This window comes from Mauremys reevesii, linkage group 2, assembly GCF_016161935.1.
Source record: "Mauremys reevesii isolate NIE-2019 linkage group 2, ASM1616193v1, whole genome shotgun sequence".
Classification (NCBI taxonomy): domain Eukaryota; kingdom Metazoa; phylum Chordata; order Testudines; family Geoemydidae; genus Mauremys; species Mauremys reevesii.
This window is the reverse complement of record NC_052624.1, coordinates 263883741-263908758: the sequence shown is the minus strand read 5'-3', so window position 1 is coordinate 263908758 and position 25018 is coordinate 263883741. Positions and strand designations below refer to the sequence as shown.

The 25018-nt window shown below is 40.8% G+C and overlaps 1 protein-coding gene across 2 annotated transcripts in view; it reads right to left on the bottom strand.

Moving 5' to 3' along the window:
- The window catches only part of COL14A1 (collagen type XIV alpha 1 chain), a 201390-nt gene that overhangs the window by 75501 nt on the left and 100871 nt on the right, over positions 1–25018 (bottom strand). For both annotated transcript variants that reach the window (XM_039526901.1, XM_039526900.1), the window contains 12 exons: positions 23041–23112; positions 22409–22551; positions 17445–17574; positions 15933–16055; positions 14874–15023; positions 14070–14186; positions 11813–11959; positions 8481–8555; positions 6688–6827; positions 5392–5515; positions 4056–4199; positions 226–390 (listed from right to left, as the gene is read on the bottom strand). In XM_039526901.1, coding sequence (XP_039382835.1) covers positions 226–390; positions 4056–4199; positions 5392–5515; positions 6688–6827; positions 8481–8555; positions 11813–11959; positions 14070–14186; positions 14874–15023; positions 15933–16055; positions 17445–17574; positions 22409–22551; positions 23041–23112 — 1530 coding nt within the window. The remainder of the gene's footprint in view (positions 1–225; positions 391–4055; positions 4200–5391; positions 5516–6687; positions 6828–8480; positions 8556–11812; positions 11960–14069; positions 14187–14873; positions 15024–15932; positions 16056–17444; positions 17575–22408; positions 22552–23040; positions 23113–25018) is intronic.

Genomic DNA, 25018 nt, shown 5'->3' with positions numbered 1-25018 from the left:
AGTATAACAGAGGTCCCTAAATAACTGCAACCAGAACCCCATTAGTCTTGTACGACAATAATATTGTAGCAAAGATATCTGTAGAGATATAGGAAAACTCACTGTATTTTTCAATAGAATAGAAATAGAATTCTTGGAATAGAAAAGTTAATTATATAAAATAAACTCCTTATTTAGTAGGTATTGAATGTTACATAGGCACAAATACAAATCAAAATAGCTAACTTGCTGATGCAGTTTCACAGACAAAAGTGATCAGCTCATCTTCAATCTTCTTAAAGGCATCAAAATCATCCACAAAGAAGACATGTCTTTCACTAGGCTTGCTGCCAATGTTAACTAATTCTGAATAATCTGCATCCGCCACACCAATAGCAAAAATGCTGAAACCTATAAAAGAAAAGGAAATATTCTTGTCATTTGTTCATTCGAATAGCAGAAATCAAATACAAACATACCATTTCCTTTGGCTCCTTTCCTGACTACATGTAAAAGTAGAAAAAAATCAGTCCTACTTCTTGTTCAGCCACTAGCCAAGCGAAACCAGTTTGTTTGCATTTATGGGAGATAATGCTGACCACTTCTCAATTACAATGTCACCTGAAAGTGAGAACAGATGTTTGCATGGCACTGTTGTAGCCAGCGTTGCATATTTACATGCCAGATGCTCTAAACATTCATATGTCTCTTCATGCTTCGTCCATCGTTCCAGAGGACATGCTTCCACGCTGATGACGCTCATTAAAAAAAAATGCGTTAATTAAATTTGCGACTGAACTCCTTAGGGGAGAATTGTATGTCTCCTGCTCTGTTTTACACACATTCTACCATATATTTCATGTTATAGCAGTCTCAGATGATGACCCAGCACATGTTGTTCGTTTTAAGAACCCTTTCACTGCAAATTTGACAAAATGCAAAGAAGATACAATATGAAATTTCTAAAGATAGCTACAGTACTCGACTCAAGGTTTAAGAATCTGAAGTGCCTTCCAAAATCTGAGACACAAGGTGTTGTGCATGCTTTCACAAGTCTGAAAAGATGTGGAAACTACACAACCTGATGTGGAAACTACACAACCTGAACCACCAAAAAAGAAAATCACCCTTCTGCTGGTGGTATCTGACTGAGATAATGAAAATGAACATGTGTCGATCTGCACTGCTTTGGATCATTATCTAGCAGAACCTGTCATCAGTATGGACATATGTCCTCTGGAATGGTGGTTGAAGCATCAAGAGACATATGAATCTTTAGCTCATCTGGCATGTAAATATCTTGCAACACCGGCTACAACAGTGCCTGTTCTCATTTTCAAGTGCCATTGTAAACAGGAAGAAGGCAGCATTACCTTCTGCAAATGTAAACAAACTTGTTCTGCCAATCACTCAAACAAACAAGAAGTAAGAGGACTGAGTGGACTTGCAGGCTCTACAATTTTACATTGTTTTATTTTTGAATGCAGGGGTTTTTTGGTACATAATTCTATATCTGTAAGTTCAACTTTCATGATAAAGAGATTGCACTACAATACTTATATTAGGTGAATTGAAAAATATTATGTCTTGTTTTTTACAGTGCAAATATTTGTAATAAAAAATATAAAGTGAGCACTGTACACTTTGTATTTTGTGTTGTAATTGAAATCAATATAGTTGAACATGTAGAAAACATCCAAAAATATTTAAATAAATGGTATTCTATTATTGTTTAACAGCATGATTAATCGCAATTAATTTTTTTAATCATGCGAGTAATCGCGATTCATTTTTTTAATCACTTTACAGCCCTACTGCAGAGGTCTCACTCTTTTAAGAGTGAATATACTGGTTTATTTTCATTTCAGATTAATCAACAATTAAACCCCACAGGCTGAGCCTTCTCACAGTTTCTGCTCATGGGACAGATTTTCCTGATCCTGATTATGTAAATGGGAGGGGAATCTGGTTTTGTAAGTTTGAGGAGGAGCAAGCTGTAATTATGCACCAAAATTATTTCTTGACACTTTCCTTTCCACATTATGACAATGAAAACAACCTGCCTGTATTGTTCTGAATACTGGCAATCGATATATAGTTCTTAGACGGCCTCACCCAAAGCCTACTCTAGTCAATGGGAGTCTTTCCACTGACTTCAATAGGCATTGGATGAGGCACAGAGTTGCCTATAGTTTTCCCTGGCCAGTAAAAGGACTTTCCTAGTAGAGAATTCCAACCTCTGAAACTCGTTCCTTTCACAGGTACACCAGACTTTCACTGTAAAAATTCTTGTTATTTGTATTACAATAGCACCTACAGGCCCAAACCAATATCAGGGCTCCTTTGTGCCAGACATAGTCCATACACATAGTTAGAGCCAGTTCGTGCTCCAACCAGTTTACAATCTAAACAGACAACACAGACAAGGGGGAACAAAGGCACAGAGAGATTAAGTGATTTGCCCAAGATCACACAGCCGAGCTAGTAACAGAACTCAGGTCTCCTGACTCCCATTCCAGTGTCCTATCCAACAGGCCACACTGTGTCTCTAGAGCAGCGGCTCTCAAGGTTTCCAGACTACTGGACCCCTTTCAGGAGTCTGATTTATCTTGCATACCCCAAGTGTCACCTCACTTAAATAACTTGCTTACAAAATCAGACATCAAAATACAAAAATGTCACAGCACACTATTACTGACAAATTACTTTCTCATTTTTACCATATAATTATAAAATAAATCAATTGGAATATAAATATTGTACTTACATTTCAGTGCACAGTATATAGAGCAGTATGAACAAGTCTTTGTCTGTATGAAATTTTAGTTTGTACTGACTTCACTAGTGCTTTTTATGTAGCCTGTTGTAAAAGTAGGCAAATATCTAGATGAGTTGATGTAACGCCACCCCCCTCCCCCCCCGGAAGACCTCTGTTCACCCCCAGGAGTACACATACCCTTGGTTCAGAACCACAGCTCTAGTGAGTTCCAGCACACAATACAGGATGTATCTAGTTGATCAATTCTTCAAAATAGTTTGGTTCAGTTTAACTGGAGATCCTTATTTATTTGTTAGAGATTGGGGATTTTTGTTGCAGCCCTTCTAAATTTAAAAACTAGTGTTCTGTTATTTAGTCATTCTTTTTTTATTAGTGAGGTGCTGTGCTCAGCCGTGGTTTCAGTGTAAACGCATGAAAAATAAATATAGCATGATTCATTTCTTATGAGTCAACATTTGACATTCAAATGATGCAAGTGGACAACTCAATGGAGAGACCATATTGTATTGGGCTACAGGAGCCAGGGACTAGTCAGAGCCCTGTAAAAACCAAACTTAAAAAAAAAATAAGTGTGTGCATACTACTTATTGAACCAACAGCCAGCATAGACACCTATTTCTGCTATCCAGCCCATCCAGAACCCAAGCCTCCTCTTTGTTCTTTTCCTCATTTATGCACTACCTAGCTCTTTGGGGCAGGGACCATGTGTAAATGCTCTATGCTGTCCCAAGCACACTCTGGGGCTTGGTACAAATACTAAACTACAATAGTTATAATGTTCGTAATCTAATTATCGTGCTCAGAAACCATTGTGATGGGCACCAGTATAAAATCCTGAAATAGGTAGTATAAAAGCTTTAAGATAGTATTGGAAGATGAGCAGCAGTTTAAGAGTCTATCAAAGGTGCTTCATAAGAGCTCGTCTGGAAGGACAAAATAGTTCGGACTGCTTCTAAAAGTGAATTTATCTATCGTGGATGACAATATGGACTTGTAGGCCCCTCTCCTGAAAATACTGAAGCGTGTGAGTAGTCTGCATGATTTTAAACACATGCACAAAAATTGAGCCAATAATACTAATAGCTACAAATAAATTATATAAAATGCTAGTCATTCCCCAGTGGAATTCACAGTTTCCCAGTGTGTGCTGTCTGCTTTACGTCTGACTTGGATTAGATTTGTAAACCCTTCTCTGGCAGGAATTATCCATACCTTTTGTCTGGGCTTAAACAGCGATTATGAAGGTGAAGGAGCAGGAAAAACTGAAAATGCAAACATTTCTTAATATACGTGTTACCATCTAGTTGCATCTCTCTGGAGACTTTGTTCACATCATCCTGTGATCGCCCATCAGTAATGACCACCAAAACCTTAGGGATACCCCTCCTTATGCCCGAGTCAGTGGTAAACAAGGCCTCCTGTGCATGCTTAATTGCTTTGCCTAAAACAGAAGAAATTCACTATGAAAGGAATCTGTTTCATACTAGATTTTCTGTTAATGCTTTATATACTGATGAAAGAACATAGTCCCATACAAATTATTAGGTCAAGATTTTCAAAAGCATTTACCTAAAGCCAAGCTTCTAAAGCCATGTTAAGACACCTAAATAGATACCCTGATATTGAAAAGTGCTGAACACCCAGCAGCAAACTTTGACTTCAGTGAGAGTTGGTGTGTGCTTGGCACTTTTGAAAATCAGGCCACTTATATAGATGCATAAATATGGATTTAGGAACCTAATTTTGACCCTGGATTTTGAAAGTCTCAGCTCTTGACCTTTGGCTTCTTAGGTTTAAAAAGATATGGCCAAATCCTCTATCCTAAATGGATTTGGTTGGGATGCAGTGGGTCCTATGGTAGTCCGCGTACACAAAGTCCTCCCCTCCAAGGACAGAAGTAGTTAAAAAAATGCCTGTGCAGAATTTTCTGGGGAAAATGTAAATGTGTAATTCTGGTCACAGCAGAAGGTCAATGCAAAGCAAGTAGTTGCATGAAATTTCTGTGAAGTCTGAGAAGATAAACCCTATGACCCAAATAACCCTGCCAATATTCAAGCTGAATTTCCTCCTTCTCAGAAAGCTATCCTCAGGGGCTAAACACAATTCTAGCTAGTATTAGTTATCAGTCCACCTTCTCTCACCACGAAGACCTGAAACCCTCCACTGAGACTTTACTCTCCTCTCTCATAACAAAACAGACCACACCCATTCCTCCTCCATCTGCTGAAACTCACTGCATATCCCTGCACAACTTCCCTCTCCAGGATGGACTCTCACTTTTCCACCTGCCATTACTTCCCATTCCACCTTCCCCAACCCCCACAGCCATTTGCCTTTGACAGACCCATTTCCCTTCACAGGTCCCCAGCCCTGGAGTTGGGTTAAAGCCCAGAAGTGCACAGGTGCATCACATGGGTAGTGCAACCAGGAGATCACTCGGGCTCTCTGACCATGATGATGTAGGTCATTTCAGTGTCTCGCTTTTCATCCCCACCGCCAACTATCTTCATCCCCACTCTTCTTGCACTAACGTCACATGGCCTTATCCTGACAAACCACTTTGCAAATGGAGGGGTAACTCTGTCCAGAGAATGATCATAAGAAACTGTTTCACAGCCTGCAACCTCTCTCACCTGTTTTGGTGTTTCCTCCTTTGTATGCTATTTGCTGAATGGCTTCAAGAAGAGTCTCTTTTGTTTTGTACACATTCAGTTTAAATTCTGTTCTGGGATCATCACTGAACTGAGCTATTGCAACCTGTATACAGAAAACATGCTAGTTAGTAAATACTGCTCTACGTTTAACAAGGGCACGTGAACCAGATCACTTAAAATAAGAGTTGTTTGGACTGTTGCTCTCTCCTTGACATGAAACCTTTTAAAATTATTATGATTATTTTTTTTTTAGATTTCACTATCTAAAGTTTCAATTTGTTCTCTGCAGCTTCAGCTGCTGCCTATCACTTTCTGGTATCATTGGGGAGTAAACAGGATGAGGAAGTATTCCCACCTTGGCAAAAGCATTCCCCATCCAGTCCCAGGGCAAAATCCTATACGTAGTTGCTCATATATGTAGTTATTCCCACTCAGAAATAGTTTTATATGAGTAACTGTGAGATTGGGACTGAAACTTAGTACTAGAAATAACGAGAACCTATTTTTGAGTTATTTCCTCTCCCAAATGTGTAGCTATGTGAGCCTTGCCATACCTTAAATTAAGCATGTGTTACTGTGGGACTGAGGACTATGTTTGTAAAAATAATTTGTTCTGACATGAATCAGAATTTAAGAGAGTAAGGACTAATTCTTTCTCTGTGTTTGGAAAGTGTCTAACACCTTTTGGGTTCTATTGTAACCTCAATATTAAACAACAACACAATTAAAATGGCATCATTTAAAACAGCGATATATGCAGCTGTATTTTTAAAAAGGTTATAAAAAAACTCTTCCAGAGCACAGTGCTTATCATCTTTTCCTATGCAAGTACTTTAAAAAACATGAATATGGTAATTATTGTAAATTTTGTGCTTTATTTTATTTCACATTTATGCTTAGCCTAGAGCAGATGAATTTAAAAAACAACATTAAAAATAAGCTTATAATTTTTAATGTCAGTGAAACCACTATTGTTTCTAGAGGACAAGGATTGAAATAAACACCATGCACAGGAGCATCAAAATGCCTAAATACAACTTAAATCCCATTGTGAGGACTTGAGAGACTTGAATCATTCTTAGACATTTTGCTGTCTCTCTGGTGAATCTCACCGTATGGAATATATAAAACAAGATACTGCAAAAGAACTGCTGCCAGAACTCAGTTTATATTTTCTAAAGAAGTGTGAAACAACGTCAACCACACTTTGATTGGTTTGATTCTAGACACTAGATACACTTGTTTGGTTATGCTCTCTCTCTTTGTGTTTGTTACCTGAGTTCCATCAGGACCAATTCTGTCCAGAGCTCCAACAGTGCTATACAGGAATCCAATAATTTTATTGAAATTATCATCTCCAATACTCCATGACCCATCCACTAGGAACACCAGGTCAGCCTTGGCAGCTTTGCAAACTGAGGAACAAAAAATATTTGGGAAGTTATTTTTTGGTCACTGGTAACATCTTTGTTAATACTCACTAAGGCCTCAGGCCAGCAATCAGATCTGCTGGCATGGACACCCAAGTTCATGCAGAACCAACAGGGATCTGCACGGGATGAAGCATCTACACTAGCAGATGTGATTACATATCAGGGGTTAAGGTCTTAAAGGTTCTTAAATATTTCGCTAAACATTTTAATTTTAAAATTTAAATTTAATTTTAAAATAATGTAGCACACACATTTACGTAACCCGAGAAGCTTGGCAGGACACACTGAGCCACTGTACTAGGTAGCAGGGTGAGGAATCCTCCATTGTCAGGCTGTGGAGCTGCTCTGCGGAAGCTCCTCCAGCTGACAGACTAGAGTAAGCTCCATAACTCCTTAGGTTCCTCCTCCAGGAGACTAGATACAGGTAGCCAGTGCAAGGGAATAAGGAGGAACCTTACCTCCCCTTACAGCCCAGTGCAGGCACACAAAATAGACAACAGTCTGGCCCTGCGATCTCCCATCCCACAGCCACCCTCCCCTGCAAGCTGTTCCATCCCCATGGAGCCGAGCTCCATCTCACAGAGGAGTTACTCCCCACAAGGCTCCTTGGAATTTCCTCCCTAATTTGCACAGCAATTGCTTAAGTCAAGGAAATGGGCATAAATTGAGGTTTCCCCTGAAAAAAAAATTTACCCCCTAAGGAAGAAATTCACCTAAGTGACAAAGGTCACTAGAGGAAGACACATAAATATGACTAGTCTTGCTGTTTTCAGCTAAAGTGTTCTAATCTTTGGGTATATTTGCTGCTGCTGCTGCACAATTCTATGCAGTGTGTAAGATCCCTTTCTTGCTGTATCTAGCGATGAGTTCCTCAGCTGGTTTAAACTGGCACAGCTCCATTGACTTCAAGTTGGGGATCTGCCCTTAAGGCTCCTACAATAAAGCACTCTGAACAGAAACATTTATGAGACTCTATATGAGACTCAGGGCAGTTTATAGGAGATCGATAAGCCAAGAGAAGCCCTTATTTAAAGAGAAGAGATGTGAGTATAATAAATGCACATGGCCAATGCCTTTTGCATTAGAATATTTTGATAGACTAGAAAAATCATGTTGTTTTATAAGTCTAACAACTGCTAGGACAGTGGTTTTCAACCTGCGTGCATGTCTATGGGACCACAAAAGGTTGTTACCATAGAACAGTGGTTTTCAACTTGTGTCCATTGAACTGTGAGGGTCTGCAGACTATGTCTAAGATTTCCAAAGAGGTCTGCACCTCCATTTGAAATTTTTTAGGGGTCTGCAAATGAAAAACCACCGTGCTAGGCTATACACTGGTCTACAGTAAAACGTACCTGTTTCCTTCTGTTGCAACATATTTAAAACGTGTTAATTATTTACCAATTGGGGCTTTTTTGGTGAATTTATGCAAAAGCATACAAAACAATAAAACACAGTTTGGGGACAGTTCATGTAATGCATGTAAATCAGCCTAGATCCATTAGCTTCCATGGAGCTACATCAATTTACACCAACTGGGAATCTGGCCCTGGAAATCTATAATCGTGATCAAAACCAGAAAATGACCTACATGAATTAAGGCTATTTTAACCCATAAACACAGCACTTATTTACCTTCCTTTGCAGGAGGGATTGTAGGTGGTGGAGCTGTTGTTGAAGGAGAAGTCGGTGGTTGAGTTGGAAATGGTACTAGAAATTAAAAGAAGAGAATACCAAGAAGAAATCTTAACTGAAGACACTTTCACACATTTTTAGTTATTTCAGGTAAGGCATTTTCTCCTTTTGTTTTGTTTGCAGATACATACCTACCTAGTTATACAGCCCAAGGGCTAGCTTTGTGTGTATGTACATATGCTTGTGATGTCTACCTCTATTGGCTGGATCTGCTACTGCAGCTACCAACTAAGGCCTAAATTGTGGCTTTGCCACAAGCCCCATGTAGGATACAGTGTGTTGTGCTGTTCCAGAAGTAACTCAGGAAGCAGACAGTGACACAGACACTTTCCCCTGCTCTGGGGGGACATATCTTGTGCAGGCCCTAGACTTGCGGTGTCCATACTCTGCTGTGCCAGGTATAATTCTCCTTTCCCTTCCTGACCACTCCCCTACTCACCTCCCCAGGAAGGGAAGTAACAACTCCTCAAACGCTGGTTTCCCCAGCATGCTGCTATACACAACACAGGCAGCCAGCACAGGGAAATAAGGAGGGGCCTTCCATCTCCTTACAGCCCAGTGCAGGCATGCAGAAAATACAACAGTCTGGCCCTAAAGGAACTCTTCCTTAGCTCAACTGGTAGAGGTTGGTGTTTTTTCATCTGGAGACCAGAGCTATAGCTCTTTGTGTAATAGTGAGTCATTGTGCCTCTTGCTACCTGCAGCACATATTTTATTACAAGGTTACTATGCACAAGCAATCTTGAAAAATTGGCTTCCTTGTCTTCTACTTCACATAAAGATGAGTCTCTGAATGGCACCTTCCCAGAAATAAGGCTGAATAAATTATCAGCTACTCAACAGCTCTGCTGTGGTTCTGACAGTGACTGAATAAAGCTTTGATAGCAAATTTCAATATAGTTTTAGGCTGAGTTCACAGAGATAACATGTACATGCTTGTTTTCCACATTTATGACTGAAGAAACGTTCCCAACCTTGTCAAACAACATTCTTTCCATATTCTCAACATGATTAACGTAGGGAACCACATGCGATGTAGTTAAACGTTGTTCCTTGAGGGAAAAGTGCATTTGATATTCACCACAATGTACACATTGTGTTTATGGTTACAGGTGATGAGGACAGTTGCATAAAACCATCCTTCAGAAAGAATCCCCAGAAAGACTAACACATAAAGGGGTTTGTGTACCCACAGTTACATCTACTGGGCTCAATCTCACTCCTATTGAAACCAATGGGAGGTTTTCCATTGACTTTAAGAGGAAAAGGTTAGGGCCAAGTCTATGAATCACCTAAGGGGTAAATTATGCCTGGCATGAATGCAAGGTGGAGGCTGGGAGGAGCTCCCATCTGTAAGAGGGTCAGGCACAATTGAAGTCTCTGCACTCCGAAGAATGCAGGGGCTGTTCCCTCCTAGTGTCCATGGGACACAAACACACAAAATGGGACTCTGGGCAGTTCAGTTCTTTATTTGACATGCTTAGCCTTCCCTGTGGTAACCTGGCTTTGGAGAAAGGGTTTAATTTTACAGTCTACTCAGAGTAATGCAGGGGGAGCATGGGAACCAGCTGATTTCCTCCTGATTCTCCCAAACACCCAGATTCCAGGGCACCACGCCCCCGGCAAACCTTTCCCAATCCTCCCAAAGGCAGCAGAGTCTTGGACTGTTCATTATCCTCATTGAGCTGCTAATGGGAAACAGGCCTGGACAATATAGGAGGTGGAGGGATGGAGTCTGGGAAGGGTCTTACTGCATAGAAGCCAGGAGGAAGACTCTGAGTGTGGCATGGAATAAACTGAAAGGGGAGGTGATAAAAATGTCTGCTGGGGAACGAGGCAGAAGAAAAGAAGGGGAAGGGAAAGGGGAGTGTAACAGCACGTGACTGACTCATCCCTGCGGTGCCTCCTGCTGGCGTCCTGGGAATTAGCTCTTTTCCCAGCCTTGGAGTGCCCTCTACAGGCTGACGTCTCACTGCCGCTGGGCCCCTGTGACCCTCCGGACCCCGGTGCCCCGTTATCTGGGGTGCTGTCCCCCAGCAGTAACCCCTCACTCTCAGGGTCTCCCCTCCCTGGGGACCCCAACCCCCTAATCCCACCTTGCCTCAGCCGGTGGCTACTGCCAGTCAGCAATGAGCCCCTGCTCCCTGGGACAGACTCCAGTATAAGAGCCAGTCATCACAGGCAAGGGGGTAGGACCTGCTGTCTTCATCTACCACCCAGTACCTCAGGGGTGGGCCTAGTACCAGGCCCTGCAGCCTGGTGAGTCACCAGCCTGGAGCTCCCCTGCTCCTCTGGCCTTTCCCCAGCCCTGCTTCACACCCAGTGCCCTTTCTATAGACAGCCAGGCCCTGATCCCTCCAAGACTGGAGAGAGAGACTATAGCTCCAAGCTAGCAGTCCTTTTATAAGGACCTGCTGTGCTCTGTTTGGGGCGTGGCCCCAGCTGTGCCTGCTTTCCTAAGCAGCCTGGGCTTTTCCTTACAGCCCCAGCTCTCTCCCAGGGCTGGCCTTAACCCTGTCAGGGCCGGAGCAGGTAACCACCCCGCTACAGGGAGGGAACACCACTTAGGTGAGTGATTAAACTAAATACACTGAAAATAGGAAAGACTGGGTTGGAGGTGAGATAGAGAGAAGAAAAGCTAGAAAAAGTGTTTCATTTCCTTCTCTTCATCCTTTGTTTTGTTTCTTTACATTTTAATCTCATCGGAGCTGAGACCTATCTTCTTACATGTTTGTGAGGCATCTAGCTCACTTTATGCTCCTTGAGAAATAATAATGGATACAATTTTCAAAAGTGCCCTGGTGACTTATGAGCCCAAATCCCACTGACTTTCATCCACTGAGGCGCTTTTGAAAATTTTTCCCAATGACATCATCGAATATCTGACTCTTTCACTGGTTCTCTGTATTTTGTGCCCTTTGGTTTTCTGTGCTGTCCATGTTTTGAAATTCTCTTTAGAGAGTCATTGATTTTACAGCCAGAAGGGACCATTTGTGAACTGGGCTAAAACATCCTTCCCCTGTTTTGTCAGAGGGCTGCGTTTGCCACCCCATTCCTGTGTGTGGTTATTAGCTCCTGGGAGAATGCTCTGGAGGAAGCAACCCTTTGAGCACTATCAGGGGAAGAACAATTAAAAACCCGCAATGAAAGAGAAAAAAACCCAAACCTTTAGCGCTCATGTGGTTACTCTACATTGGTTCTAGCCTCTTGCTCCTACTGGGGACAACCAAGGGTTATCCCAAGGTGGCTGACCTTTAAGAGCCTTCACTTACATGTAGTTTCCATGATGCTTACTCCAGGGCCTTCTATCTCCTGAAGCTGGGCATAGACACTGATTTTATACTCAGTGCCAGGCATGAGCTCAAAGAAGCAATGTCTAGGTGTCCCTCCACCAAGGGTTACTTCTTTCTTTTTCCCATCTGGAATTATAAAAGGAGCCATTAGAACAGAATTTCATCTACCATTTTACTGAATAAATGTGTCCTATAATGGCCTGAAACTGGAAGGGAATGTGACAGTAAATGAAGTGACTATAAGAACTCTCTATTTATTAACCATTTTGAACCACATGCTGCCTCCAATCTGGATTAAATTCTTCCGTGTGCAGAGAAGCCCACAAAAAGGTCTGGGCACCATTTAATGCTCACCAATCCCAATAATGCTTACGTAAGATTCAAGTGGTGCCTCTGCAAATTCACTCCCTGTGCATTAAAGCCCTGATCCAAACGCCATTGAAGTTAATGGAAATACTCACATTGACTCCAAAGTGCTTTGGATCAGGCCTTCCAGAGATGCCAATGAGAGGTGTGCTATTTTCTGGAATCAGATTTCATTCCCAGTCTGGGCATCTTGCTATTTGGATTTGCAGTGCGTTCATTAATTTCAGGAAGGACCTAACCAGTAACATCTTTAACCAATTAAGGATCAATATTTACTGGGCTCTGAAGGGAATTCTGTTTAATTCTCAAGTGGAGGAAAGAATAACTATATGGACAATGGAGAAAGCATGGGTACTGAAAACAGGGTGATGGATATTTTAATACTTAAAATAAAGCTTTCAGGGGAAGTAAGCATCTGTAACAGTAAGGAGCATTGCAGGGAAATGAAAGACTATACTACACATTCTATACAGTATTTACTAACAGTGCCAATAGGTCCCTTTTGTTGCCAAGTCAAAACCATTTTATGCATACCAGGTTGAGTAGCAATACTATGAAGATAATTGACAACTGGTTGAATGAGATGCAGAACAAGCTGGACAATGAAAGTTCTTCATGACAGATGTTAATAAGGAGCTATTTGAACGGCTCTTTTGTTCGTTCTCAAATTAAGGCTCTCAGGCTAGATTAAAGACATGTCTGGCAGTCCTACATAATAATGAATAGGCATTGAGGAAGCAGAATTTAGGCTAATTCCCAGGTAAGAAGGAAATTTGCACTCCCTCATGCCAGCTAAGATCATTGCTTTAAAACAGCTTGTCTGTATTTCAGGCCTTCAGATAAACCTGATCTGAATCCATCAATTGTACAATAAAAGGGTCATTATTTTACAATCAAATTAGCATCCACTCTTCATGTTGTCTTTGCTTGACTTGGTTAGGTTTTACAACTCCACTTCTCAAGTTATTCAAGCTTTTTAAGGGTGTCATTCTGTGCAAGTTAATTGTTTTTCACCATAACAAGACAGTGAGTGTCCATTGGGGATGAGCAAATTAGCTTGCATACAGTTAATGCCTCCCTGAACCTCATTTGGATAAGGTAAAACACACTGAGCATTCACCATAGCTCCCTTTCCTCAGCAGGCCTGGACGTCTCCATTTATCAGATGTAAGTGGATGGGAGATCCACTCTCCCTTCTGGATCTTTATGAAGTAACCAACTGTACTGATTCCCATCCTCCGTTCTTTTGGGAGCCACCCTGTATGCCCATTCCCACACAATCCAATGGGCCGGAAGCAGCAGACAAGGAACCTAGAGGAGTGTTTCTAGATCTTTTTGCTGCAGGATGGGAGGCTAAACAAACCCAAGCAGGTGAATTAGCGGGGAGCTGGAGAACAGTAGGTTTGACGAGATGAGATGGAGAAGGGTGGGCAGCTGGACCCTGAAGATGCTGTGGAAGGGAAGTAAAGGAGCAGAAAGCTATTGGATCTCCTGCTGTATAGAAGGCAGTATCAGGCAAGAGCCTGTGTAGTTACACAGAAGATCACAGGGTTGTGTGGAAAAGGGCTGTGCAGCTTTGAGTGGGCAGGGCTTTAAATGGCTCAGATAATGTGGATAACTATCCAAGCTTTTACCTTAAGGGAACTCTAACTCCAAATCTTTTGTGGTTCGTTGGTTTCCAGGTTCTGTGTAGTTCTGCTCTCCTCCACCTATTTTCAACACTGCCATTCAATTACTTTTACAATTTTACTAATTGTAGGAGTGGAAATTTTGTTTGCAAACTTCATTTAGATCCAGTTTGTGGTTCTCTACAAGCAGAACTCCTACAAACTATAAAGCAGAGCGGATATGTAACGATGTACTAACTTACCGACAAGAGATTCTATCACTATCCTGTATCCAGTGGCATGACTGTGAAGCTGCCACTGGGCACAAACACTAGTCATGCGCACTTGATATGTATCCAGATTTGTCACGCCCAAATACACTGCAATTGAACATAAAAACAAACAGTCACTGCTACAATAAAAATGCCAGAAAACAAGAAAATGCTGCAATATAATTATCCAAAAATCAGAAGAAAAAGTGAAAAAAGTGAGTGATCATTTTTATTAATAAATTTTAAAGAAATAATTGTAATGCAAAACCCTGCATAAAAAATAATCCCCAAAACAATATCTAATAAAGGACAGGAAGCAGAAAGACAACATCTACATCCTGAGTCCACAGATCTGGAATTTGAGAAGGGCCAATAAACAGTGTTAATAAGTCACTTAAAAGCAAAAATGTTATTGATGTAACAATACTGTTGTCAAAGCTGAATTTAAGGTTAAGGTTTCCATGATGTAAAGCCTAACTCAGATGATTTCAAAGCATTGCCTGATCAGAAAAAAGAAAACAGCCTTTCATTAAGCAAATTTATAGGTATTAGAGTTGACTGATAATAAATAATATCTGCTTTATGACCTGCCTTGTGTTAATTCCAGCAGGAAACATTTTAAAGCTCTATACTGTCTGATGAAAAAAGGCTTTTCCTTTCAGCAAACAACTAGCTCAAAATACATAGAAGAGGGAAAGAATTCCATGTGAGAATTCATTCAGGGAGTTGTGTGAAGCTAAAGTTACAATGGAAAAATGGTCCATAGAGATCTGAACAGCATGAAATCATTCTTACATGTTTTGGCTGTGCCTGCTAGGGCATCACTGAAGCCTGTTGAGTATGAAGCAAATACTTTAACACTATACTCAGTTCCACTGAACAGATTTAGAATGAGAATGGTGTTAATATCATCTCCCACAAAGGTCTCTAGTGCTGGTCCAGGGACTGAAAAAGAACAGAATACTTCGTTATTAAAGGAATTATCAGGCAGTAAAAAAAATAAATCATAATCTGCAGTCAAAAATAGGTTTATTCCTAAACATACTGCTTTATTATTACTTGCTTAGCCCCAGTGGCACACTCAGTGCAGTACAAAGAATTGAAGACACTCCATAACCAGAGCAGCTTACAGTTGAAGACAGACATGTGGAAGCCAGCACACACTGAGGAATCCAGCAGTGACATTCATCTAGGGCTCGACATTCGCACTTGCTAAGCCCCTTTTGTGCTGCTCCAGTGGAACAAAGGGGACTCAGCACCACCCTAAATAGGCAGCTGAAAATTCCCTTGGCTTGGAGGCATAACAGGATCTGGGGATCCCCACCCACAAAGCAAGTCCCGACAGGGCTATTGCAAACCTGCATCATTTAAAGCAGCTCTGAGGCTGGGAACAGGAACGGTGTATAACTGGCACCAGAACAGAGAGCTGCAAACACTGCCATGTCTATCTTAACTGTACTCACTGCTTACAGCTTAGGATATAGCTTAGAATTCAGCCCCTGGAGTGTTTTTCTTTTTAATTTTTATTTCCTCCCCATTATAACAGTAAACTCAGTTCTTATGGTCATCATGAAAGAAATGTTTTTCAGAGGGATTTGAATGAGGGGGTGTGGCTTGGCTAACTGTGAATGAAGTCTACAGTTCGGTATCCAAAAATTAATGCATCTAAAATTACAGGGCACTTTGAAAAATTGGATCTAAATCTCTGTGAGCTTCTTTGAAAATGTATCTCTATAGGCTCTCAGCACTTTAGCTGCAGTCAGTTATAGTTTTTTTATGTGAGACTTTTAGCAATACATGTGAAAACTGAAAAAGCAAAAATAGAAGCCAAAGCAACCAATTTTGAAAACTCACTATTGATAGGTTTGTAGACAATCCTGTAGCCCATTGTTGGTGACGGAGGGGCATTCCAGCTAATACGTAATCGGTTGTACCACTCATCTGAGACCCTTAAATTTCTGGGGGCAGAAAGAGGCACTAAAAGCAAAACAAATTGTGAGCTTCCATATCTGTATCTCTTACAAGCATTTGTATAAAAGATAGACATGCATATAAATAATAACCCAGATTACACATAACTCTAGATAAGGAGACCAGTTCTGCCCCCAGGTACACAGGCAAAAGTCCAGAGGAGCCACAGCCATGTGTCTGAGAAAGGATCTGGACCTGATGAGTCAAATTCATCCCCAGCATTATGCCAGTGAATTAAAAAATGGAGTTTCTAAAAGAGTTAAGGATTAATTTGGACTGATGTGTCTATTGAATAAGTATTGTAATTTCAAATTAATAACAGCCTTAATGTAAAAGAGGAGTAAAAGGGAATTCAGTGATAATCATCTTTCATGTATATATTTCCTTTCAACTCAAAGTATCTCAAGGTGATTTATAAATTTGGGCCCTGATTCTGCAAATGCTTATGCACTTGCTAAACTGAAGTCAATGGGACTATTCATATACTTAAAGTTAAGTATGTATGTAAGTGTCTGCAGGGTCGCGGACCGAAAGTGATACACAAATTATACACAGAGATAATTTCATCTACCATTGAAATACACTTATCAGGTGGAACATCCCAGCTGTTTAGCAGAGCACAGTAGGGTCTATCTTTTTTCCATTTTATCCACAGGTTGAATTTGGTTAGAGAGAATGTAGTGACCTGTGTTGGTATGTTGGCTAGAACTAATATAACAATTCTGCTGAAAAGTTCAACAGGGTCTTTCACAACTACAAATGGTCAGGAACTTTTAAAAAAATATTTCATCCAAAAGAAATCTCTCCAACAGCATAATGGCTGGGGCATCATCATCATCACTTTCTACAGAACATGGACTCCATGGTGGACTCCCAAACCATAAGAACATAAAAACGGCCATACTGGGTCAGACCAAAGATCCATCTAGCCCAGTATTCTGTCTTCCGCCAGTGGTCAATGCCAGGTGCCCCAGAGGGAATGAACAGAACAGGTAATCATCAAGCGATCCATGCCCTGTCACCCATTTCCAGCTTCTGGCAAACAGAGGTTAGGGACACCATCCCTGTCCATCTTGGCTAATAGCCATTGATGGACCTATCTTCCATGAATTTATCTAAAATTTAATCAAGAACTGACCGGCCTTGCTCTCTTTCTGCTATCTGACAGTGTCACAGCACAAGACATAATCAAACGTGATTAAAAACAGTCAGATGTTTATCAGTCAATGCAGTGGGACTTGTATAAAAGTTCTGATTCATACATTTCTCCATTTTTAAATTGAACCCATGTTTTAACTTGAACTCAGATGTTTGCATAGTATGAGAAAATAACAAAACAAAACATCTCTTACTCATACCTTTCTGACCGCCTAGAAACAGAATGTTTGTACTTACAGGTTTTTCCAGGAGCTGAGACACTGACTCCTTCCCCATCAGAATAGATGGGAGTGACAGTAACTTTGTATACGGTATCTGAGAGCAGCGGCTGAAGAAGAAGATTGTTTTGTCTTCCAGGTACCATCACCTGGATGGTCAGAACATCAGAAACAGACAAGGTTGATTATTAGCTTCTTAAATCCTTTTATAAACACATATGATCTCTGCCATCATATACCTCTCCCACTTCTGTATAGCAATTTATTCCTAATGAGCTGGTTTACATTTTAAATATGTTTGTGATGCTCTATTTTGACAACAGTTGCCCTCCCTAAATAATCAGCGGACTAGTTCACTATACATATTTAAGCTAGTAATGTACTAAGAGAACCTGCCTATGATAGACAGCTATATCTACATGTATGAACTATCACTCTGTACTAAATCTCTGAGCCAATACAACTTTCAAATATTCCTTAGATCGGTTATATTAACTGCATGATTACTATCCAAAGAGTGGTTTCACTATAGAGGGTGGGGGGAATCTGTGTATTTTGCTTACACTTGGTCTGAAAGGGATTGCCCAACACTGTACCTGTTAACTAAGGCCCATCTAGATGTAATTTAGGGATTATTCCTTATGCCATGAGGCACTTAAGCACGTGTTTTAGTTTAACTTCAGTGGGACTAAAGCACTTGCTTAGGTGCTTTGCTGAATCGAGACTAAAATGCCGGGTCCTGCAGCTTTACCGTTTACATTTATGGGCATGTGATCCAGATCAAAATTCATAAATATTTTAATAGCTAGAGTTTTAATATCTTTACTAACATTTTATTTTATTTTTTTAAGTAATAACTTATTATTGACTATTAAAAACATAGACACATCTATATTGTCTAATTGGTTTGGTTTAAGCTTTCACTGACCTGAAAAAAGTTAATCTGGGATTTGAATTTAAGAAACCTCTGGCTATATCAGATGAAACAGAAGAATATTGCCCATTATGCTGTATATTTTTGCTATTGCCTTGTACTGTAGTATCATATATGCTATGCATATCTATAAAGCTTTTTGTACTGGCCCAAAAAGAAACCACTGTATTTAAAAGGTTCAGTTTAGGATTACTGTTTCTATCAAAGGTCTATCAAAGAGATAGCTAAAAAGTAATTTTCTAACAAAGCCTCATAAAATATGGATGAAACTAAAAAGAAACAATAATATGATTCATATCTCAGTAGAAAATATATTCAAGTAATCCCTTTCTTTGCCGTTCTTATTGATATAGTGGTCAAAGAAAAATAAAACAGAAAAAATGAAAAAAAAACAGACTGCAGGGAATATGAAAGAATATCCAGTATGTCCAATAACATTTCCTGTTAACATAAATAGGAGTGTGCTGCATGAATGAGAACTCCAACAGATTATAGAATGTGAGTGACAAAAGCTCGTACATGAAAGAACGCTTTTACATTCTGAAGTAATGATTTGGAGACATAAGCCTGAATGATACATTTTGCTCTATTTTATGTATACGGTTAGGCCCAAATTTTAATACATGACTTCAATAGGAAACTCAGGTATACATTATTGACAAACCCAAGTGTTCAAAAATCATTAGTTGGGCCCCCAAATATTAAGAAACTGGCTCAAAAATCATGAGATTTTAAAAATAATAAATGTAGGGTTCTTTTTGTATTCTGGTCTTTAAACCTTTAGTGTTCTCTCTTTCAAGCTTCCCCCCACCCCAACTATGAGGGTTAGAAACTTACATTTTATTAAAAAATTAAAGATGAAAATCTCTTGTATTCATATGACTCCAGGAGACAAGGCTTTAAGAAAAACACCAAATATTGCATGACTTAGAGTTGACAGCAGTAGGTGTAAAGCACAGCTTAGAATGAGGACTTTCTTACTGAGCTGTCCAATAAAGATTCACATGTATCTGTCTTAAGCACCCAAATTTGAAAGTGTTGTTCTTACTGTGATCCCAATCCATGAGTAGTGTGACAGACTTGGAGCTCCTCTGCAATAGTTTAGGAAAACTGTACATCAACCTGATTATTGGGATGTTTACTATATGGATATATTGGTTTAGTTTAATAGGGGACTGTTGGGGGAAAACAAAGCCAGAAAAGAAGAATGGCTCAAGTGTAGCTGCTTTTCTGAAAATGTTTGAGGGTTGGTAAGGGACAATGCCAGGGCAGAGAAAGGTCCAGGTACACAGAAGATCAAAAGAACTCTGGCCAGTTAAAAAAAGGGACTGTCTCTCAAGAGAGAGAGGAAGTTGTTCAGAGGAACGAGACAGAGACACATACACCCACTGGGGGTACCTGAAGAAGTTAAGCCTGTAGGTTACCATGAGGGGATGGGAAGACCTCATGTACGATAGACAGTCTAAATGCATGTCTGTTGTTTAAAACTCCTTTTTTCCCCCAATAAGCTTTGCCCCTCCTGCAAACTGAACAATACTTTGCATTTCAGAAGGCTGTTTTGGCACTATACTGGCCACAGGTGTCAGAAACTCAGCTGCCTCTGGGCTTGGTTCCCTAGCAACCCAATAAGCTCAGCTGGGGCCAATAAACCCTCACTAAGTGACTGTGCTCCCAGATCGCTCAGGAGGGCCAACCGATCACCATTTAGCAACAACAGCACTGTCAGTGGCACTGGAACACTTTTAACAGTGGAGGTGCTGAAAACCAGGAGCCGGGAGCAGGGCTGTGTCTCCGGGATAGGGGGGACCCAGACAGGGGTAAAGAGGCCGAGGCTGGGGCTGGGAGCCCACATTTAGGGCAGGGAGTAGAGCCCCAGGAGAAGGGCCAGCAGCTGCAGTCCCGCGTAAAACCTGGGGATGCTGCAGCACCCCCCACACCCGTACAGATGCGCCACACTTGCACTGCACCAGACCTGCTTCCTGCCCAGCCCTTCCTCCGGTCCTTGCCTGCTCTGCTCCAGTCCTAGTCCCTGCTGACCTTTGAACTCCCGATTCCTTCCTCCTGGCTCTGACCACTGGCTTTTCTCTTGACCATGGCCTTGACTTTGCCCTTTGATTCACTTCTGGCTCCTGGCTCTGACCATTGGCTTGCCTCCTGATCACACCCCCAATTCTCCCCTTTGATTCTCCTCTGACCACTAGGCCAAACTGTAGTAGTAGGATTTTATGTTTGTATTTTGTATAATTTAGCACGAAGGATGAAGAATAATAATGTAGCATGTATTAAATGTGTTAGTGTATGATTTGATCATATCCTGCCAGCCACCCTTTCTGAAAGCAGAAAGGAATGGCCTAATGGGCCATTGGTAAAGATGCATCAGCTAGAATCTGTGTCTGGAGCTGATTTCAAGGCAGTGACCGACCTTTAGGGTCACCATTTTGTTGTAGGTTTAGCATTTTGAAATAAGTAAAAGAATGCAATGATTGTTTTCTCCTGCATTGCAATTTGATGTTCCTGTTCAAATGCTTTCTGTACATCAATCCTGTTTTATGTGTGAATGAGGAATGTGTATGTTAGAAGATAAGTGTGAAGGCCATCACCAGATCAGATGTTCTAGGGAGGAACCGAGGACAGATGTAAGAGCACCAGGAGATTGCAACACGCCCCTACTGAGATGTCAGAGAGGGCAGACTGATGACTCTAAAAGATGTGGCAGGCACCCATCAATGGGGACAAGATAGCTGTGATCAAAATCAGCCTGGGGTAACTCCCTGAGAGACTGATGAAAGAACAAGATAAAGGATGAGAAGAACAATTTAAGAAAACAAGCACTCGTCAAATGACAATTGATTACAGCATGACAGTGCAAAACTCATTGGTCCCAATGAAGGAAAATCACTATATAAACAGGGTGCTTTGTCATGAAAATTTGGGTTCATCCTGCCAAGACTTCCCCGGAGCATCATGTCGCGACTGACAGAACCCGACTCCTACCTACCCGTGATCAACCTAGCTTGCCATTAGATTGATCCTGACTCTGAACTGGTAACTATAACATCGACTGGCGGGACTGTGTGTGTGTGACTGAATGCATATGCTAATTGTTGTATCTTCAATAAATGTGGCCTATTGCCTTTTCCCCTGAAAAAGATACTGTGTGCTTTTTATAAGCATAAGAAAACTCCTGCTCCAACCACAAGGTTACCCTGCCCACATGTCAGTGTGTGACAATAGGATCCCAAAGGGAAGAACTGCGGGTACCTGAACTCAATCAGGACTGCTAGGTAAACACAGTTAGTACAGAAGGCACTATAGCCTGGGTCCCAGCCTAGGAGTGGGGGAATTGGAAAATTCCACTCCAGAAGAGGTGAAGGCCTGAAACCTGAGGGGCTGCACTAAGAGAGACAAGAAAGGGGACAGAGGTGCAGCTAGCCTTGAAGTCGTGAAAAGTACTTTCTTAAATACTTGTAAAAGCAACAAAGAGTCCTGTGGCACCTTATAGACTAACAGAAGTTTTGGAGCATGAGCTTTTGTGGGATGCATCCGACGAAGTGGGTATTCACCCACAAAAGCTCATGCTCCAAAACTTCTGTTAGTCTATAAGGTGCCACAGGACTCTTTGTTGCTTTTACAGATCCAGACTAACACGGCTACCCCTCTGATTCTTAAATACTTATGTTACAAAGATTGAGGCCTGTCATAGCACAATCAAGAACAGCAGCAGTGAAGCATCAGTTAACCTAGAAGTTTAACCCAAGGTCCAGCATCTTTAGTCAGTTAGGCCCTAATCCCGTATTTGACAATGCACAGGTAGATTGCTTCACCTACATGGAGCAGCTTGAACAGGGTTTTGCACAGATACAGCAGCCTGCCTGCACTGCATCGATTGCAGGATTAGAGATTTAGAGTCCAATTCTGCAGCAATTCCATACACAGATCGTCCACTGACTTCGATGTAGGATAGTTGCAGGGTTGGGCCCTTTGTTAATACTAATAGGATCCTCCGAACGTTTAAGTCATACAAAAAAAGTCATGCAGACCATTCTTACCACTTCCTCAGCACGATCCCCTTTACTAGTGAGGTAGGTCACTCTGAACTGGTGAACGTTGTAGTCTGAAATGTCCCATGTCACTCTCAAGCTTGATGTGGTTTCATCATCTATAACAAGGTTTCTGATTCCTGTTCGGAAAACTAAAAACAAAAACAAAAGTAAATCAAAAGAATAATGTCATAGATCTTATTTAAAACATGTCTTTTGAAATGTGTCACTCAACAATATTTTGTATTAATTATCAACAAGCAACAACAGCTGCACCCCATTTCTATGGAAGTAATTATGGGGGTTTGCAGTGGATTTAAATAGGAACAGAAATGAACCCAAAAATGTTACCAGGAATGAATGGATACTGATCTTAAGGAGCAATAAATGTTATATAAATGTCCCTCATTGTTTTATTTATATATATGACACCTATCCTTGGCTGTCTATGGGTTTTAGAATAATTAACTCTGTACAAAAGCTCAGTTTGCTATAGAAATCACTATGCTAGACAGGCAGCCTACACTTAGAAACAAATTGTCTGATTCAAGAAAACAAACAATGAGATCTTTTTAATTCTGTTTTTTGTATGGGGCCTAAAACACGTTAGAGTACATTGTATTGACATTCATTTCTTTTACCTGCGGTTGTGGGTCTGGAGGTTGCAGTACTACTAGTAGCAAGGCTGGTAGATACTGTAGTGGTCCTTGCAACTGAAAAAATAATACTCTATTTATTAACATTTCAGAAAGATCTAGAAGCCATTTGTTTACTCTTTTAACGCCAGTTATGGAAATATTTTCTGCTATTTATAACTATGACCCTGAGCCCACTTGCCTACCCTTATGCACCCACTTCATTTTAAGTAAATGAGTCTATTTAGGACCTTTCAAGAGCACTACAGTCAATGTATAAGATGATATTCTGCAGAGAATGAAACAGTGGAAGGTATCATGTACCTCCTAGTCAAATTAGAAGCAAAAAAGATTCAGATGTGTATCTGTAGGAAGAGGCTGGAAATGGGTGGGATGGGAGTGGGAAAAGGCGAGGTGGGGTGGGATGAGATGAGGCAGGGCGGGGGTGGTGACTTTGGAGAAGGGGGTGGGGGCAAGGCCTGTGGAGGAGCAGGGGCAAGAAGAGGTGGGGTCTTGGGGGGAGGGGGCAGGACTTGGGGTGGAGCATAGGGTTGAACGTCCCCTGGGCCCGGAGGAAGCCGGCGCCTATGCCCATGACTTCTCTTTGAACAACAGAAAGACATCCAGAAAGACAATGATTTAAAGACTTCTCCCCTTGCTAAATTGTTCCAATGGTTAATTACCCTCACTGTTAAAAATCTGCACCTCATTTCTCATTTGAATTTGTCTAGTTTCAGCTTCCAACCACCACTAGAATCACCCTTCAAGTGCTAGGAGGGTAGGCCAGGTTTCATGCCCATTCTTATATTTAATTTGTCTGCTGAGACAATCAACAAGGTTGCCAGCAAGGCCAACAAATTACATTGTTGCCGCTATACACAGTCATAGCCATGTCAGTCCCAGGACGTTAGAGAGACAGATAAGCTTTCAAGCCACACAAAGCTAAACATAACAACAGCAGCAGTACTGATGCACGGACTACTTGCATGGGTATAGATTTCTTGCCTAAGTAAGGGTTGCAGGATCAAGCCAAAGTTTACTAAATATATATGTATGCCTAGATTTGAGTCAAACAAATTTTCCTGTTTACAACTGAGAATACAGTTTCAACTTAACCAAGTTACTGCCCCAAAAAAGAAAATAAAATGTGTGTGAACTTCCAAAGAATGTTGTCTGATGATTTTTTATATTTTCTTACTTAATGAACAAAAGGGATAAACATCAATTCACACGTTGCTCTACGTAATGCAACACTGTCCTAAGCTAGTTTTCAGTAATAAGTCATAGTGATATCACCGTTATACAGTTGGTCAAAAAATTAAATAATCTTGCCCTCTAATAAATCTGTTTTATATTTAAGAAAAGAAATTGTTGTGCAAGCTCCTTTACTCTTCTTTCCTAAGGGCTTTATTGAGCACAAAAGAACCACATCCTCCCCACAGAAGACTGATTTTTTAGAAACAAAGCACAGCGGCTCATGAATATTTATTTTTAATGTTGAGAGATGTCTGCTGCAAAGAAAAGGGACTTTGTTAAGATGAGCATCATAATTTAGAGATTCTGCCTGATTCTGCCGGGCTAAAAATAGCTTGTAGATTGCCCCAGAAGTAGAGTTTTAAACTTTCAGAATAAACCCATTTTAAAGATGGGTAAGAAAGGGAAGCACTGATTAAACACAAAGGTGAGTGGGTAAAAGACTGACAGACTGAAGGAAAGAAACATGGAAAAGATGGACGGAGACAGACAGGTAAGGAAAGAAAGAAATGGATGGAGACATGGACAGACAGACAGATGGAGGCTGTTAGGGCAATGTTCACATTTCAGAATGGGAGTGCAGTAGAGATTTTTTCCAGATACAGAAAAGTACACCTAAATACAGATCTAGTGTAGGTGCTGGTTTGAGTCAGTAATTCATCTCAGTTCAGCAATGCACTTAAATTTAAGCATAGGAATGGATTTAATCATGTACTTAAATGCCTACATG